The sequence below is a fragment of the Indicator indicator genome, chromosome 20 (assembly GCF_027791375.1).
Source record: "Indicator indicator isolate 239-I01 chromosome 20, UM_Iind_1.1, whole genome shotgun sequence".
Lineage (NCBI taxonomy): Eukaryota > Metazoa > Chordata > Aves > Piciformes > Indicatoridae > Indicator > Indicator indicator.
The window spans coordinates 3,749,264-3,768,736 of record NC_072029.1 but is presented as its reverse complement, the minus strand read 5'-3'; the positions used below and the strand labels follow the sequence as shown (position 1 = coordinate 3,768,736).

Genomic DNA, 19,473 nt, shown 5'->3' with positions numbered 1-19,473 from the left:
AACAGTGTGAGCTTTGCACATTGATCTCAAAACTGTCTAAATCCAACCTTTTGGAGGATTACCTGTGAGATCCAATCCTTCAACCCATAATGCTGAGATGGGAACAATGGGAATAAAGGAAAACTCTGGGCAAGCTATTTCAGGATGGAATGGTTTTGGAAGCCTTTCACTCCTCCTGCTCCCCCCCTCCCCTTCAATAAAGGGCAAATGCTGGAACAAAAGGGGTAAATGCAAGTTGTGCTCAGATAAACAAATCTGTGGGAGATAAAGCAATTGCCCTGCAAGCTGACACTGAAAGCAGCCAGCACAAATTTGGCATGCAGGAGATGATCTAAAAGGCTGCACTGAGCTCTGAGGCTGATCACAGAAGGGCTGTTGCTTGGCTTTAGCTTTGCCAGCCCTGCTCACTTTAAATCAGAAGCAACAATTGCTTGCTTCAAATTTCTCATCAGCTGGAGGATAGTGAGGAGGAGGTTGTGTTTTCTGGGACTCAGTAAATGAAAACCAAAAGAAGAAAGCCTGATAAACATGCAAAGAAAGGGCATGAAAGATTGGAACTCTGCCTCTAGCTCTGTGGGAAGACCTCTGCAAGCCTCCTGGCTTTCTTTTCGCCTTCCCCCTACCTTTTACCTCTTCATGTAGAAAATGGCAACAGGCAATATTTTCTGTGTTTCATTTCCTTGTTTATTCTTTGGAACTGCCAATTCAGCATTCTGATGGATCTTCTCTAGGGTCTGTAGCAGTACTACAAATAGCACCTAATTAATAATGGCAATTAAAGCACTCATGAAAGATTTGCTTTACTTCTCACCTACCTGTTCTGCTTGGTCAAATAGTGAGTAACACTTTCTGTCAATACACTGGATAAACTATCCTTTGTCAAGGATAACATTAACTTCCTCTGGAGTGTATTGATTAATGTGAGCAATTACTGATTTAATAAATGATGTGCTAAGACACTCTTTAATAGCTGCTGTTTGCTCCACCTTCCCGTAGCTTGGGCTGTGCTGTTATTTAAGTACATGTGAGGAGCATAGGTCTCAGTCATTGCCTATACTTAGCTCATCTCCAGGGCAAAGATATCCCAGTTGCTCTACCAACCCAATGACACCTCTCCATCTGGGAAGAGGGATTGGGTAAAGGTGAGGAGATCTGTGGGTTGAAATGATAAGGGGATTTAATGATGGCAATATAATAAATAAAATAACAACCATCGAATCATCAAAAATGTAATAAACCCCAATGTGAATATAAAGTGTACAAAGTTATACTCAGCCCAGCAAGTATCTGATAGTCACCATAAACAGAAAAGAAGTCCTTGGCAGTAGAATATCAGTTGAGTGTTTCCAGGGATGGCTGGAAGCAGCATCAGGAGGAAGCCAAGCAGGAGGTCCCTAATCCTCACAAACTTCCCACTTTTTGCTGAGTGTCACATTTGTGGTCTGGGATACACCAACAGCCAACTGAGGTCTTCTGCCTTGGCTGACTCCCAACTGCTAACAGCCTGCAGACCATGGGTGGCCTCTGATTCTGTCCCAGTGAAAGCAGGATGGTCATGTAATCCTTGAAGCAAAATCCTGAAAAATGGGTTTCTATGTTATGTTCCCTTTAATATATGCCCTTCTCTTCTCCCATAGAAGGATACAGAACTAATCAAATGTAAACATTTAACCTGCCCTAGTGGTCAGTGGAAGCTGGAAACCTTTTTCCATTGGTGGGTGGGCAGCTGGCAGAGCTATTTACCAACAGCTTTGTCACGTCCCTCTGTGTCTATGGTGCAGCAGCACCGCTCGGTGGCTTAAAACAGCTTCACTTTAAGCATCCCACAACACAGCTTGAGCCAAAAGCCACTGACTTGGGAACGTCTGATTTTGGTGTCATTGAGGTTATTTAGTAGGATAGGTGAGAGGCTGGTCCGAGATAATCTCAACATTTTATTTGGGAAGGACAAAAGAAAGGAAAATGAAACTTTTTGATACAAACCCAAACTTTTATGATTTCCCATTGTAACGTTTTGTAATTTTAGTACAGAAATCAGGATGGGTTTTAGCACAATATTTTGGAAATAGGTGAGGGGTTTTTTTTGCTTCAGAACCCTCCCTTCCTTCTAAAAACAACAACAACCCCCCACAAAAAAAAAAAACCTAAAACCACCCCAACAAAACCAAAACCAAAACCAAACCCAACAACAAAATAAACAAACCCAGGAAAAAAAAAATCTCATCTCTTGTTCATATCCTTCCTAGAATTTGATGGAACTACATGATAAACAGAGATTTAACAGTATGGTGCAATCAGTCATCTGCTGTAAAAAAAAAAACATTTCCAGCCATAATCTTGAAAAAGGGATTAAAAAAATAAACAAAAAATCATTTCAGTTCTTATCTGGGCTATGCTACATCCACCCCTCTTATGGGAAGCAAAGTATTATCAACATCAAATTGTAAGCTGTTATCAAAATCAAATTAATTATTTTTATTCTTCTGATTGCAGGTTGGGAAGTTGACAACTTGGGGCAAACCCATGCAGGTAAGAAGCAGTTGTGCTGAGTTGCTCCTCTTTACCTGTGCTCTCATAAAACTATATGCAGAGCATGTGAGAAATATAAGATGACTGAAACATTGTTTGTCTGCCAACAAGCATGATAAGTTTGGTGTAACATTCTGCTAAAAAAGTAAAAATCTATTAAATTTGGAGAAATTAGTGTGATCTAACCTAAACCCACAAAATTGTGCCTAAAAAAAAAACAATTCATGATTACTTTTTAGCACTGATGGATGGAAATAATCTTTCATGAATTCTGTGAAAACTGAGCAGAATGCTTAAATATCTATGGATTATAAATGTAAATTTCTAAAGGTGCCATATGTGGCTTTAACATTTTTACACCAAAATTGGTCCTAGTTTCTTTGCATGTGTTTCTAGCTGTGTGCTCACTGCTCTCAGTAGCATCTTTTTCTAATCTTATAGGTTCAGTTTTGATTTAAACTCACGAGTAAAACCATAGACAGAATCAAGTATTTATTGCCTTTGGGCCTCATCCAAACAAATAAAAATCAATTGGATTCCATTCACTAATTTCCACAGAGGTCTGTTGGGGTCCCAATAGAAAACACGATCAAAACAGTTTCATACCAAATTTCCACTCTTATAGGTGATTATGACCTGCTGGAAAGCACAGCCCAGTCTCCTGTAGGTAAGAAACAGAGCCTCTTTTTTTAAACTCTGTTGAAAAGAATGCTCCAAGCTTTTCCTCTTGACATTTAAGTATTTTTTTCCTAATCAGTTTTAATTCTGTTGGCACATTTTCTGGTGCATTACTTTTAGCAGTATTATGAAAATGCATTCCTCTCCTATTGAGCTTTGCAAGCTAGCTAGTAGGTTGCTATAAATGATATCTACCTGCTTCACAGTAATTCCTAAATGGTGTTAAAGAAAGTTCACCACCATGATTCAGTGGTTATTTTCCACAGAAAACTAGGAATGAATGTGCAAGGCTAATTTGCCAACATTTGCCAAGTAATGCAATGTCCTCAAATGAGTGCTGTGATTAAACAGATATATTCTGCTGCATGGATAGAAAACAGATTCACTAAAAATAAGGTCCCTGCCAGTGTTATGAGCTGCTTGACTAAACTTCTCTAGGAATGCAAAGCAGCACAGCCTTAATGAAAGGGGGGAAAATTAATAAATAAAGCAAACAACAAAAGAAAATCTTGGAAATTTACATCACAGTCTCACAGTATATCAGAGGTTGGAAGGGACCTCAAGACATCATCAGGTCCAACCCCCCTGCCAGAGCAGCATCACTTAGGATAGTCCACACAGGAATGCATCCAGGTGGGTTTGGAAAGTCTCCAGAGAAGGAGACTCCACAACCCCCCTGGGCAGCCTGTTCCAGGGCTCTGTCACCCTCACTGGAAAGAAGTTTCTCCTCACGGTGAGCTGAAATCTTCTATATTCTAGTTTGAACCCCTTGTTCCTTGTCTTATCACTGTGCACCACCAAAAAGAGCCTGGCTTCATCCACTTGACACCCACCCCTCAGCTATTGATAGACATTGATCAGATCCCTCTCAGTCTTCTCTTCTGCAGACTAAATAGTTAGATAGAAACTATTAGATAAATAGATAAATAGAAACTGTTCTGTTGTGTTGGAGAGGGATAAGTGCAGCCAGCAGCCCAGCTCTAGTTTTTCAACCAGGTCACTGAGCTCTGGAAAGAACAATGAATGATGCTTAAAAAGAGCACCATGAGGACCATCCTACCACAGGCAGGCTCAGTAACAAAGTGAGAGTCAAGAGACACTGTGCCTCTTCTACCCCCAGCTCTTGCTTCTCAGTACAGCTTTTGACTGACTCAGAGAAAGCCATTGAGGAGCTAGTCTTTATATGAGATCAGCCAAACAGGGTGAAAAAAAGAGAAAAAGAGAAGTTTTTATCTGAGTCAGTGTTGAGCCTCCATGCAAACACTTGGAGTAATAGGGAGAAGGACATTAGAAGCTCTGAAACAGGTTGGAAATTGTCATCTACAGCCACACCTGGTCATCTGCAGATGTAAATAAACATATTTACTGTGAAGAGAGAGAAGGGGAAGAGATTCCTACTCCACCTTTGCTCTCCTACAGACCCTTCTCAGAAAGTCACTCTCAGGTTAGAGCCTAGACCTGAAGCTAAGTGAGTGGGATGAAAGTTATCTCACTATAGTAGAACTTCCTCACCACAGTCATATAATGGCTATGGATGGCAATAGATATAGTACTCCCAGTAGCACTGTGGGATTTTCTTTGGTCATGTACCAGGGGGTGTTATGGTATGTCCTGGGCTTAGCTTCAGCAGTGTCACATTCCCAACTGTGCTTTGCATAGGGGACATCAGCAGAAATTGCACTGAAGACGGCTGGTCTGAACCTTTTCCTCATTATTACGATGCCTGTGGCTTCGATGAAAATGAAACAGAGTCAGATAACCAGGTGGGAATTAATCTTATCATTAAAAACAATTATTTAGGGGGGAGGGGGGAACAGAAGGCTGCTTTTTGTCCAGCTTCAGGTATTGTTCTGATTTGATGGTGATTAGAATGAAGCAATCAGGTATTTATGGGCACAAAAATGTGACAAGCCAGATGAAGATTTAAATCCTTCCTAGCCTGGTACTGAATGTTCCCAGAAGATGAGTAGTGGATACACCTTGTGACTTCCAGAAGCACAGGTTAGCCCCCAACTCTTCCCCTGTTGACTAAGGAATGCCTTACCCACCTCCTTTCTACAGCTATGTGCACAGTGGTCAAAGAAGCATAGACAGCCTTTGCTAGATCATGGACAAATAAACCTCACAGTGTGCAGGCTCAGGGGCATGTCAGACACAGAGCAACTCTCTAATATACAGTGAGATCTCAGGGGAAGCAAGACATGAGAACAACCAGGCTTGCACACTGACAGGGTAAAGAAGATGTGACCACAAATGATGTGCTTAACCATGTGTGTGTTTGCCTCCCAAGGATTACTACTATCTTTCTGTGAAGGCTCTGTACACAGTGGGCTACAGCACTTCTCTTGTTTCCCTCACTACTGCCATGGTCATCCTGTGTCGTTTCAGGTGAGTCAGGACACAAACAGTGAGCTGTTCAGTTACTGGAGGAAAAAAATTGGAGTTCCCCTGCCCCAAACAATGTTTAAGCTTTTAGCTCACCAGATGTAGAACAAGAGGAAGACAACCCTTTAACAGAGCTGTTCCCCCAGCTTTGACACACTCCAGTAGCCAGGTTTTGACAGACTGTAAATGCAGCGGCAAAAGTTGTAGGTCTGTTTTCTGCAACTGCAGAAGCTGCTCTGGACTAGGTCTATTTTACACTTTTAGAGGAAAATCTCCAAATGCTCCTCTTGGTCAGTGCTATCCACTATCCTGCCTTTCAGATGCTGCTATTCTTAGAACCAAGATATTCTGACCATGGCTGCAAATAGTCCTAGTGTGCTACTTCCACCAAAGAAAAATATTTTATTTATTTCCCCCCCTCTTCTTTTCCTCTCCCTTGCTCTTTCCTCTCCAGGAAGCTTCACTGCACACGAAATTTTATCCACATGAACCTCTTTGTATCCTTCATCCTCCGTGCAATATCTGTATTCATTAAAGATGGGGTTCTTTATGCTGAACAGGATGGCAACCACTGTTTTATCTCAACAGTAAGTTAAACCAAAGGCATTCCCTGTATTTCTTTCAGCATGAAATAACAAAAAGGCAGGCAGCAGTCTGTTGAGCATCACAGGCTGAGGAGTTATTGGGAGAGAAGGTAACTGGTGGCAAACTTCCCTTCCAGTTCACAGCAAAATTGGATATTATGGTTTCATGATGGCATCGGGGTCCCGTGGTCTGTCCTTCAGGACAAACCTACAGGTTTTGATTTTTAGTTGTTTCTCCCTTTCCCAGATGTGCATAGGGACAGGTGGGATGAGAGCAAACACAGCAGTTTCTTTCAACTGAAGGCCTGATTTTTCTCCAGAGCTTGCTTTGTTCTGGGTGTCAGACAAGAGTCATGTGCAAACAAGGTGACCATTTTGATGCAAAAGGAACCCCTGTTTGTCTCTGAAGCATTTGGTTTGATGGAAAGCAGTTTCTTTCACAGATTCCCTTAGTTATATATTACATGTAAATCCCAATTCCTTTCACAGCTAAGGATAGTATTTGATGTGATAAATCAGCTCACTGGGTGTAATTATGATGGAATTACAGTGAGTTCCCAAACTGAGATCTCCTTTATCCATCCAATTATGAGCTAAATTCCCTGTGAGTCACTTCCACAAGGAAAGTACAGCTGTGTAGTTTCTTACTCAGCCTTTTCTTTGTCACTGAAGCCAGTTTTTTCTTTCAATTCTTCTCCATGATAAAGCCAAAACCATGTTAGACCTGCAGTGTATTCATACCAATCTTCAGATGATGGCATCTGCCTCTTTGTTTTAAAACACATGAAGAGTGAAAATCAGCCATCTGTTGACCAAAACATCATCCAGAATCAACTGATGGAGCTTCCATCAAGAAAACTGAAATTCTAATAGTTTAAATACGTTGGATGTAGATTTGTCCCAAAGGTTGAAGCACAACTTGTAACCAGTCAAAACTGTCAGCCTCCCACTGTCCCAAGCAGGAGCTTCCAGTTTATACACTGCTACTGCTCTGAGTTGAAAAGTCATACTTCTGTAGTCCTAGTGATGTCTCACTGGGATACAATACTGGAAAGAGAAGTATGTCCAACTCTTACATGGTAGTCATGGTAGAGTTTGGTTTCCACTTAAAGATTTTGAAGTGCTTTGTTTTTTCCTTTTTTTTCTTTTGCCTTTTTTTCTTTTTTCCTTTTGTCTGCTGCTTTCCCCCCACCCCTCCAGTGAAATGAAAGCTTCAATCATTTCTCACAGTAAATCATTCTACTTTCCTACTTTCCTTATACTTCTTTTCATTTCATGTCTCTGAGTGACAACACCTGCAAATGGCATGGCAGCACAATTCTCCACTGCACACAGGAGGGTGCATCCTTTCTGAACCTACTCTCTGGGCTTTCTACAATCAACCTGCCATTTCACATCCTTCCTTAGGTTTCTCAATAGGATTCCTTTCTTCTCTGCACTTAATCCTTGGAAAGGGATTTAAACCTAGCAATTAGTGTTCATTGCCAATGTGAACTCCCACTACCACAAGGCACTCCCAAGCTGTCTGCAGGTGCTCGTCAACCACCTCCCACTGGTAAAATTGGCTACCTGCCCTTTCCATCTTTGCTCTTGAAGTGACACCTCACATTCTTCTCACGCTTTTAAAACTTTACTGTTAAAATGTATACTACGAGTCCCAGCTGTGTTCCTTTGGAGATTTGGAGAGGTTGAAAGCATTTTCTTTATCTGTTAAGTGGAAATAACATGAAAATAACTTTATTTGTCTTGATTCTCTGCAGGTGGAATGTAAAGCAGTGATGGTGTTTTTTCACTACTGTGTCATGTCCAACTACTTCTGGCTTTTTATTGAGGGATTGTACCTTTTCACTTTATTGGTAGAAACTTTTTTCCCAGAAAGGAGGTATTTCTACTGGTACACTATTATTGGCTGGGGTATGTGACATTTCTTGTCTAAAAAAACTCATCTTAGTGCACAAGATGTTTCCATGAACCATCTAATATTTCCACTTATGCTTTCAAAGTAAAGTTTCAGCCTTTGTTTATAGAATCATAGAATCAGTCAGGCTTGGAAGTGACGACAAGGATCATCTAGTTCCAACCCCCCTGCCATGGGCAGGGACACCCCACACTAGATGAGGCTGGCCAGACCCATTTAGAAGGACCATTGCAGACCAAACCATGTTGGGCTTTTTTTTTTACCTCTTCCTGCTCCATTTTGTAAGACTTCATTTGTGCTTTCCATCCAGAGAGCAGCCAAACTGAAAATGTATTGAAAGCTTATCCATGTACGCTCACCATACTCGAGGGAGAAATGCAAACTTGCCAGGAGAAGAAACAAGATTTGTTTCAAGAAGGCCAACAATATGATGATAGCCACTGTGGTTGTTTTTCAGACTGGCCTTCTGTTGATTAATTGCTTCCTGCAGCATGTTAATTCAAGCATTTGTTTGCTGATGCTTTTGTGCTGAAGTCAGATGGTGAAAGCAGAACAGCTCATCAATTTCAAATGAACCCTAAGAAACCACATAGGAGGTTGGACTAGGTGACCTTTAAAAAGGTCACTTCCAACCCCAAACTTCAAATGATTTTAAAGTTAAGCTCAATTTTTATTTATTTTTTTTTAACTTAAGCATATTTCTGAACTAATCTATCAATAATCCTGTATATTTATGTGGAATGCCTTAAACTATTATTTGAAAAAAAAAATCCTGATTTAATCTGCACCTTCAAATAATCCACAGCTAGTTTTGTTTTTTTTTTTTTTCCTCTTAAGTCAGCTGTACATGCACAAAAATTCTCATCTCCCATCAAAGTCCTCCTATATTAGGAGAAAAGGTGCAGAGAAGAAAGCAGAGAACAAGAGACTGGAAATAATTTATGGTATATAAAGGCTATTAGAAAAAGACATCTACTGAAAAAGGATATTTGTAGTTCCTCTTGTGCTGGCCATAGATGTACAATTGCATATAGCTGAGATGTAAGACTGTTTTCAGAGAGACCTTGAGGTTTATATACAAGAAATTGTGGCAATTGTGAACGAAAGCATTGTGTAAATCTCTTCAGTCTAAACATAAATTGGAGGTAGGCAGAAATTTTGTATCTGTAGGTTGGTCTGAATGTGAGGATATTGCAACATAGGTTATGAATAGTTTGGGGAGATGGTAGGGAGGATGGTATTCAGTCTCTGTAATGAAAGAGCTACCTGGATGGATTGATTCTGTAACGAAACTTCCCAATGTTTGGTTGTGAGTTGAATACCATAGATAAGATCTGTTTACTGTCATTAATATCCATTAATAACACTAAGAATATCTCCCAATGTGGATGGTTTTGGTGGGGTTTTTTTTGGCTTGTTTGGTTGGTTTATTGGTGTTTGTTTGTTCATTTTTACAATACAATATTTTCTCAGCTCCTGCATACTTCAACTTGAATAGCACTTCCCCTGACTAGGTAGGAGCAATTGGCACACTGCAAAATCCAAAGCACATTCAGACTCTGGATGTAGGGCGAAACCAGCCTCTCAGCTCAGAGCTGACAGGGAGGGAGTTGCATTGAAGCAGCAATAAGCATTTTCCTTATTTTGCAGCTCAGCATTTTTCAGCATCTGGATGGTTTTCTGTTTCTTAAAACGTACTGGGCACACCAGCGTCTTCATTTGATTGATGAGAACTACCTGTGGCTGTGTTGATCCAGACTTTTTTTCCTCTTAAATATGCAATATACTGCTGACTTCTCTGGTTGAGCTGCTCTCTCCCTGGGATCTCTGCTAATGCCTGCTCCTTACTCAGGGCAGAGACACAGTCGTCAGGAGTAGCTCTCTTCCTCTTTGGGGCTTGTCTGTTTTCTAATGTTAGGCAGAAGCTGAAAAGAGGATGGTGAAGACAGAGATAGAGATAGAGAGAGAGAGATGGAGAGAGAGAGAGAGAGAGATGGAGAGAGAGATAGAGATAGAGATAGAGATAGAGACAGAGATAGAGATAGAGATAGAGATGGGGATAGAGAGAGAGAGATGATAGAGATAGAGATAGAGATAGAGATAGAGATAGAGATAGAGATAGAGATAGAGATAGAGATAGAGATGGAGATGAAGATGGAGATGGAGATGGAGATGAGATAGAGATAGAGATAGAGATAGAGATAGAGATAGAGATAGATAGAGATAGAGATAGAGATAGAGATAGAGATAGAGATAGAGATAGAGATAGAGATAGAGATAGAGATAGAGATAGAGATAGAGATAGAGATAAAGATAGAGAGATGGAGATGGAGGTGGAGATAGAGATGATATAGGTATGGATGATAGATATAGATATAGATATAGATGATATAGATATAGATGATAGAGATGATATAGATACAGATATAGATATAGATATATGTAAATATCTTTTACATGCAAAGAAAAGTAGTGTGAGTATATGTATATTCATATAGCAGATGGTTCAAAACTCCAAGCTGGTCTGAAATGTGGCTTTAAAACTCTGTTTTTATGAAACAGTCTGATTGTGCCTCCTTGCCCATGTCTCAGACTTGGAATGCTATCCATACCATCAGACTTGGTATGGTGCAAGTTAGTGTAAACTAGGCAGCATGTCAGATTCCTGTTGGAGATTTAAGCATTAGTTTTATTCTTGTGCATCTGTTCAGTGCACAAAGATCTCAGTGTTTCTTAGGTGTTCCCACTTAAGGAAAGCAGATTTCAATTCAAATTAAATCTGCCTGATTTCTTCCCCTCCAAGACCTGTCATTTTATCAACTTTATTTATTTATTTCATTTTACTCTCAAATGTCTCCGTGTGCTTTTTCAAAAGGGGGAGGGAGGGCCTCAGATGTCATTGAGGTCTAACAGGGATGTTTTTATTTCTAATAGTGGGAATATGAAATTTGACAGAGACTCATTTAAGGGGATTCAGTTGAATGACTAATTAATGTGACATCAACACAGCCTTGCAAAATGTATGAAAAATAATTACTCCTGTCAACTTCTGAGAGTCCTGTTCACTGCTGCAAGCTGCTGTTATCAAGGACTTTGTTTTGTTTGCTTTTTAGCACTTTATGTTTCCAGTGGTGCCTGAAGAGCTGTAGGCAGTTTCCTAGGCAAAGATTTTATTTGCCATAAAATACAGTTCCAAATTACCAAGAGCGGTTTTGCAGGACTACATTATTTTATTTTCAATATTTTCTGCCAAAACCCTACATTTTTGGTGTTAGAAAGGGAAATAAATCCAGGTTTCTTAGTAGATTTAGTTTTTTATTTTACATGCATTACTTAAAGAGTGAAAAAAAAAATGTCTGAAATTGAAATGAAATTCTTATTCTGCATATTCTGGTTTGGGGCTTTGGGTTATTTTTGTTAAAGAATGAAGATGAAATAATCATGGGAGTAAAGGAAAGCTCTCCTCTACTGATTTGTTTTGGTTGACTAAGTAAAGCAAAATCAGTTATTTACACAACAACAGGGAAAATACAATATATGCTAATCATTTACAACAAAACCACAGAAGAATACAAAGAACACAACGATGCCATTACAGCTCAACATCTGCCAGTCTGCAATGATTGCACAATTACAGTAACTCTAGATAGGGAAGCTGCTGGCACTGCTTTTGCTCTGTACAAACTCCTTTACTTCTCATGCAACAGGCTGCACTACAACAACTTTGTGCGGTAATGACCCCAAACAAGTTCATTCTTTCCTGTTAGCAGCTTTTCTTCTGTCATCCCACCAAGACTAACCCAGCCTCTGTCAGAGGTGGATGTTTCTAGAGTTCTGAATGAATGTGGTGAATTGCCCTATTTTGTGCATGAGTGTCATTAGGAAAGAAAATCTCAGAGGAGAGGTTGCAGAAAAATGCTCATTGCTGAGTACTGAATGTGTCTAGCCTGCTACTGATATCACCATCTTCTCTTCCACAGGTACCCCAACAATTTGTGTCACTGTCTGGGCAGTGCTGAGACTTCACTTTGATGATACTGGGTAGGTATAGCTGCATGGAAAACCATTTCAGGTACATTCAGCATGATGAAAAAGAGCTGTAATGATTAAAGGACATGACTAACTTCCATTTCTGGCATTGATCCTTGTGTGCAAGTAGTTTAGGTCCAGAGTCCTAAAGTACTTCCCTGTCTGGCTGCACAAATAGCCCTAATTTGCTGTTTATGTCCCTGTTGCACTGGTGAGTTCATACCAGATGTAGGCATCCACCTTGTAACCATGCATATGACCCAGTGGCCCTTTGTTCCCTCCTGCAAATTAGTGGCATCCGGGATAGGATTTATCTCACTGTAAAAGAGCTGTCAGGGGAATCATTCCTGTGATTGTCTTCTCTTCTCCAAATGCTTATGAGGGAAGATGAAGATGATGGGCCCAACTGTAGAAACCTCTGCACATCCCCCTGATGTGATGAGTGAATTCTGCAGAAGGAGATGATGAGCTTTGATTTACAAAGACAACTAGGATTTTAGCTTCCCCTTGGAGATTTTTTTTTTCCACAAATCTAATGAGGGAGATAAGTAAAGGTGAGGCAGAAATCCACAACCTCTCTGCTCTGTGAAAAAAAACATAAAAATGAAGAAATTGAAAAATTACAGAAAGAATTCCAGCAAGTAGATTCCAACCAAATGATCCTTTTCTTAAGGAAAAATCCTGCAAATATCCTGCATCCTTTTGCAAAAAAACAGAAGGAAAGGCTGCTCCCAGAGATGGTCCTGCACATCTTAGTAGTCAGTAGCTTGACTGGTCTGATAGAGCAGCAGGTACAGCTGCTAGGAATGGACATGGATGTACACCTTGAAAATACGAACTTAGCAGTGTTGGGCTGTTGTTTTTTTTTCATGACAGATGTGTTTGAAATTGGAATGTTTGTAAAAAATGCTGGGAATGAGGGAGACAGAAAAAAAAAAAAAGGTGAAACCCAGCAGTGATTCTTTAAAAAACCTTGATCTGAGTGAAAGATGTTATTACTGTCTCCTTAATGCCTGTAAATATGCAAAGGGTGAGAGTCAGAAGGTTGGGGCCAGTCTCTTCTCAGTGGTGTCCAGTGACAGGACAAGAGAAAGTGGACACAAACCGAATGCAGGAGGTTCCATGTAAACATAAGGAAAAAAATCTACACTTTGAATGTGGTAGAACACTGGAACAGGCTCTCCAGAGAGCATGTGGAGTCCCCATTTCCAGAGGCATTCCACACCCACCTGGATGTGTCCCTGAGTGATTTACTCTAGGTGATCCTGCTCTAGTAAGGGGATTGGACTAGATGATCTTCGGGGATCCCTTCCAACCCCTATCATTCTCTGATTCTGTGCCCAACTCCCGCTGCAGAGAGACTTAGACTTGGGTTTCAAGTTCACCTTGTATTAGAAATGCTTGAGTCCAAAGCTTTGCACAAGACTCACAGTTTTGTCATGTTTCCTTCATCCTTGTTCTTTCATGCTCTGTTTGGAAAGCACACAAAGCCCTTCCTCTACTGGAGATGCCAGTGCTTTGACCCAATGTTCTATTTTGACATTAAGACAAATTGAATCATTTATTTCCATGCAAAACAAGCCAGAACCCCCTGTTGTGTCATTATTGTGATTACAACACTGGTCCTAAATGCATTAATTTCTCTTAGGAGTCTGAACAGTGCTTGCATTTTATGGGTAGGGGAAATGTTTCACAAAAGGGAAGAAAAAAAAAAAGAAGAAAGAAATTAAAAACGCAAATAATCCTTTCCTTTCTTTTAGTTAGAGAAGCTGTTTAACATGCAACACATTCAGACATATTCTAGATGAATGTCTCAGTGGTTGCTTTTTACAAAGCAGCAAGTATTGTTCTGGGGGTGGGGGAGAAGCCAGCATGAGCCTGAAAACATTGGAGAAATTACTGAAGTGGGAAACCACAGTCACAGAGGCATGGATTGAAATACAGACTCTGAGTCTGAACTTCTTTCTGCTTGCTCCTCATGAAACTGGCAGAGCTGCTTTGACATCACTCCTGATTCACATCCCTGTAAATGACAGGTTTTGTGGAGATAAATCCAACTGTCTGTTTAACCAGGGCTGTGCCACTGAATTAAATGGAGTTGTTCCAGATAGACAGCAGAGATGTAACAGAGATCAGACTCTGGCCTTTTCAAATGGAAGTCACATCTCTTCCCCAGCCCACAGTCTTCATCCATCCTGAAACAGAGTCCTGTGTGTCTGACCTCTGCAGCAGTAATGGATCTGACAGAAATTAGGAGCCTGTTTATGTAGTTCAGCTTGTTGGGGGATTACACAGACTGCCCTGCAGGGCATTGCTTTTTTGAATTATTTTTTATTCTTCTGGTCATGTTTCTCTGAGAGAGAAGATGGTATTTCTTCTACCACATCCATCCTATAGATATCACAGGAACTGGACCAAAACATTCCTTGAAAAAAACCTTTGTGTGAGGCTTACCTGATTAATTGATGACATCTACAAGGTTGACTTTGGCAGCTGAGCTTGGGGGGGCTGTAACTAGCAGAAAAAGAACAGGTCCAAGAGGAACAAGCATTTGTAGGGGATGATATGTCACCCCAGTGCACACATTTAAAATACATCAGTGTGGGAAAAAACCAAAACCAAACACAAACACAAACCCCAAATAAACGGCAACCTCCAAGTGTTTGCTTGTTGCAACCAGAGTCTGGAATAACTACCTGTGCAGTAGATGTATTCATTAAAGGTGACTGAAAGGAGAGCAGGCAGATTCCATCATTCCATCCCCTGTAATTTCTCATTTCTGCATAGGCAAAATGCCACACATTAATCACTGTTTTACACCTGGATTGATATTAGGATTTGCCCAGATTTTTCCAGCATTGGTCAACTCATTAAAGACTTTCAGGGCAGATTTGGTGTGCATAGAGAGGCTGAGTAATTTTCAGAAGTCATCATGAAATTCAGACATAAATGGATACAAAGGATTTAAAAAGATAATAGAGGATTTTAGACGCTTGTATTTTGGCATACAGTTGCTGACAACTGAAAAGAACCTGATTCCCAGACTGTGGGTGAGGAGTGCCCTCTGAACATTTGTCCTCTTGTAAGTGTTTTAAGTTGAGCATCACAGTGAGGTAATTCAGAAGTGTTACTTTGCATTTGAAAATCTCATCCATCAATTCTGTAGATTTGAGGGATTTTCACTTTCTAATCTTTGTGGATAGAAGCAAACATATGGATTTTTGGTTTTTTTTTTGGCAAATTTGACATCCCAGCTCTAAATTTTCTCTCCCCAGCTCTACCACACACATCCTTATTGCTGGTTTTGTGGGAATGCAGTAAAACATTGCATAGATAAGGTCAAGTGAAATCTCTAAACCAGACATCACTCAGCTCCTTGGGATTTCTCTCCCATGCAGTTTGATGATAAAATTTTAACTCTGCCTCCTCACACCTACATATGTATACAGTTTTGTTTGAAGATTTTCACTTCTCCCTCAGATGCTACCAGACTACCACTTAAATGACAGGGAAGTCACTTTATGCTTTCAAGATCAGCAGTGCTTTATTCCTGTATGATCTTCCAAATTGTTTCTGGCATCTGACAAATGCACCATGACAACCACTGCTGGGACTTTTGGCTGCTGTCCCAGTGGGAGGGAAATCCTTCTTCTCAGAACTGTAGGTACAAAGTAGACACATTTCTGCCATTTTCTGTTTTCCACAGGGAAACATGAAGGGAAGAAAGTGGAGACAAATAAAAACCATTTTTTAACTGACAATCAAACTCTTAGCAACTTAAAATACTGTAGCAGAGGTGGTGTGGCAGGGGAAATGAGGGCTTTTTTCATTATTATTGTTTTTTTCTGGCATTAAAAATTTATATTAAAGCTAAAATCCCTTATGTATATGTGTCCTGAAATGACTTTCCTCTGCAAATGAATGTCCAAGTGCATCTATATGGGATGAGCTTCAGCAGAATCCTGTGGTGAAATGCCATCAATCTCCCACTCTGTTCCTCCTGAAAAGCTGTTGTAAGTTTATTAACTTGCTTGTTATATCTTTTATCTTTATCTTTCCTTCTCTTTCTCCACCCCATTTTTTCGTTAACCATTGCAGCTGCTGGGACATGAATGACAACACTGCCCTGTGGTGGGTCATCAAGGGTCCTGTGGTTGGATCCATCATGGTAAGCAGCACTGGGAAAGTGCTTCCTTAACACTTCTGAGGGAAAACAACATGCAAATGTCTTCAAATGGCTTTACAAACTGGGCTGCACCACATGTGAGGGACTAACAGACAGCTTGTCTGAATGTCCACCATTTGTCATTCACCATGCCAAGCAATTCCATTCTTAGAAAGAAGGTTTAGTACAGGATAGATAATGGTGCACTGCCTGCAAGTAAAGGCTGTGTAGACAAGGAGTTACTCAGTTGCTTAAACATAGAAACCAAACAGCTTAAGTCAGAGCCTACCACCTAGGGAGTCTTTGCCTGGGACTGACAGATACAGCACATGAGGGGTGGGAATAGTGTTCCATTGGTGTTGCAGTTGAAGGCCAAATGGGGCAGCCCAGTGCACCCAAATGAATAATAGATCCCAGTTACTAGAAAACTGGGCTGTGTCTGTTGAAAGGAATTTATTTTCATAGAGAGATTTATTTATCTAATATTAGCTTTGTAATAGTATTGTGGACGTAGTGCAAGACAATCAGTTGTCCACAAGGCATTTGAGCTTGCTTTAGTTGATGGATGCCTTGGATTTTAGTGAAATTATGCTGGATATCCAGGTGTGGGTGACTGAAAGGCTCTAAGTACCCTTTTTGGATTCCAGCTGCTGCCTCAAAAGTATATGAGGTTTTTGAAATGGTGTTGAGCTTCTCCAGTTAGAAAATTAAATTGAGTCCCTAGACCATATGGTTAATGGCACCTAAAAAGATGTCTGGTACCACATATAGGCTCTCCATACTTCAGTGACAAGATTGGGCAGGTCTTCATTGACTGCTGTGGGAATTTGGACATCCAGCTCATGGGTAGCTATCTACATGTAGGTGTTTTCATCAGGTTTGGTGCTTCTCCCTTTAAGTATTTGGACAGCACTAAATTACAGTAACCTTCAGACACAGTAAAGGTAATTCAGCTGTAACACTGAAGGGTATTGTGATGAAAGGGTTTTGTGACATTGTCTATGAATTTCCATGCTTTACAGATATATTCTCTTGACTTTGGGGAGTCAGTTGTACCTGCCTTTTATTGAAGGCATTAAAGATTCAAGCAGCTAGTAAGCCATGACTGGGCTTCTTCATTTGTTGTCTTCAGATCAGATGGAAAATTCTTCTAAAACTGTTATTCACATCTAGCTTAAGTTCTTGGTATCCTTAAAGTAAAAGTTAGCATAAGATACCAGCTTAAATTTTCCACTGTTGAATTCTGACACTGCTCTAAAGCCAAAGAGTTGAAACAAACTCATTTTATTAACCTCCAAGTTTTTAAAGATACATTTGTAATCACATGATTCTACAAAAAAAGATGTCCAGGATGTCATGAAACTAAAGGACTTGAAGGAGAACATTGAACACTCACCCCACACACATGCTCACTCCACCCCTCCCATAAGCATTAGAGTTCATCTCATCTTGGGATAGATTCAGTCAAGCAGAGGGAAAGTTACACAACTTGGCTTTTTTCAGGGAAGGGGAGACACTCAGTTGTGACCACTGGATGCTGCTAAACTGAGAAATGCTTTGGTTCAAGAATGGTAGATAAAGAGATCTTTCCTATACAACTTTGATGTGCTGAGATCTTTCCTTTTGCACCAGTCGATAATGAAAAAGGTGGAAACCTTTTTGCTTATATTTGTCTTATCTTGCTTGGGACTGAAGAAATTCTGCTTTTAGCTGATGCCTGGAAAAGAGGCAATAAGACACTTGTAAACTTATCCCATTGCTCCTGACCCTATAAAATTTCTCATTTTGGAGAAGAATAAGGCACTGAAGACAGCAAGTCACTGGGAAAGTCTCATCTCATAAGTGGAAAAAAAATTAAAAATATCATTATCATATTTTTTTCCTTTCTTTTTCCTCCCTAGATAAACTTTGTGCTTTTTATTGGCATAATTGTGATACTTGTGCAGAAACTCCAGTCACCTGATATTGGGGGCAATGAATCCAGCATTTACTTGTAAGTACAAATCAAACAATAATCAGTTTAGATTTCTAACATACACATAGGAAAAAAAAAAAAAGATGAAGTATCAAAGACACTCCAGGAATTTGATCTATGAAGAGTCACAGGATCTATTAAATTCATTTGGTTGGTTGTGCATTTATGTATTTATTTATTTAGTTTGAATCCAAAAGGCACTAAAACTAATGTTAGCTTTCCCCTTCACTTAGAAGCAATAGGAAAAAAAAAAATAAAAATAAAAATAAAACCAAACCAAAATGAAACAAAAAACCCACCAGGATTGAAAAATAAACTCCAAAGCTCATTACAGGTCAGTTATCTGGAAATTAGCAAACTGACCAGGCAGCAACATTATTATACTCATGGGACAGTCTGCTGTGCTTCATACGTTCCAGGCACATGGTACAAAGTTCATTGAAAGCAATGAGATTTGGGGAAAGATTTCATTAACTCTGTACTGAATTATAATTTGGGAAGATCTCTTAAAATTGCTTGTGTTCATGTTTCTGGTAACCTTGAATGACTTCAACCTAAGCCAAACAACTCCTCCACACAGCTAGAATTACTTAAAGTTTCATAAACACACCCTGAAATTTTCCATTAGAAGTCTTAAAACTTTGAGATTTTTTTTTAAGCTGACATATTTTTTTTTGATAAGTTTCCACCTCATTAGAGGACAGAAAATGACCATTTGAGATGGTCACCATTCCCATTTTGAACACCTGCAGCCATTCTACGTTAAGCAAATATAATTTTAATTAACTGGGATACGTGGCAGCACATTTGGTGTTTTCTTGGCTCTTCAGCCTGAACACCACCCACATTTGCTTGGCAATTTTTTTGTGAGCTCTAGTGATTTCTAAGACTCATAAACATAGGTAAGGCTACCTGATGCAGCACTGAATTACCTGGTGAAAAAGAAGCAAGTAGTACAAACCTTAAATAAGAATAATATACATCAGGGCATCCTTTTGTAGTACTTTCATTAAAAATTATCCAGTGATCAGTTTCAGCCTAAATAGCCACACTCACATTATCCATCTAAGTAGCAGTTTTCAGGGAGAAATGTGTCTTCCAGCTGCCTATATTTCTTCCCTTCCTTCTTCTTGTCTTGATTACATTTACATGAAATAATAATATTTTCTCCTTCACACTTTCATCTCTGCAGTCAGACATCCACTTGCTG

General features: G+C 39.9%; 1 protein-coding gene across 1 annotated transcript in view; it reads left to right on the top strand.

The window, feature by feature from the left end:
* The window catches only part of LOC128973614 (pituitary adenylate cyclase-activating polypeptide type I receptor-like), a 124,515-nt gene that overhangs the window by 84,725 nt on the left and 20,317 nt on the right, over positions 1 to 19,473 (top strand). Inside the window, exons 4-12 of the mRNA XM_054389956.1 lie at positions 2,494 to 2,529; positions 3,155 to 3,196; positions 4,867 to 4,970; positions 5,498 to 5,595; positions 6,047 to 6,179; positions 7,937 to 8,090; positions 12,075 to 12,135; positions 16,222 to 16,291; positions 18,190 to 18,281. Coding sequence (XP_054245931.1) covers positions 2,494 to 2,529; positions 3,155 to 3,196; positions 4,867 to 4,970; positions 5,498 to 5,595; positions 6,047 to 6,179; positions 7,937 to 8,090; positions 12,075 to 12,135; positions 16,222 to 16,291; positions 18,190 to 18,281 — 790 coding nt within the window. The remainder of the gene's footprint in view (positions 1 to 2,493; positions 2,530 to 3,154; positions 3,197 to 4,866; positions 4,971 to 5,497; positions 5,596 to 6,046; positions 6,180 to 7,936; positions 8,091 to 12,074; positions 12,136 to 16,221; positions 16,292 to 18,189; positions 18,282 to 19,473) is intronic.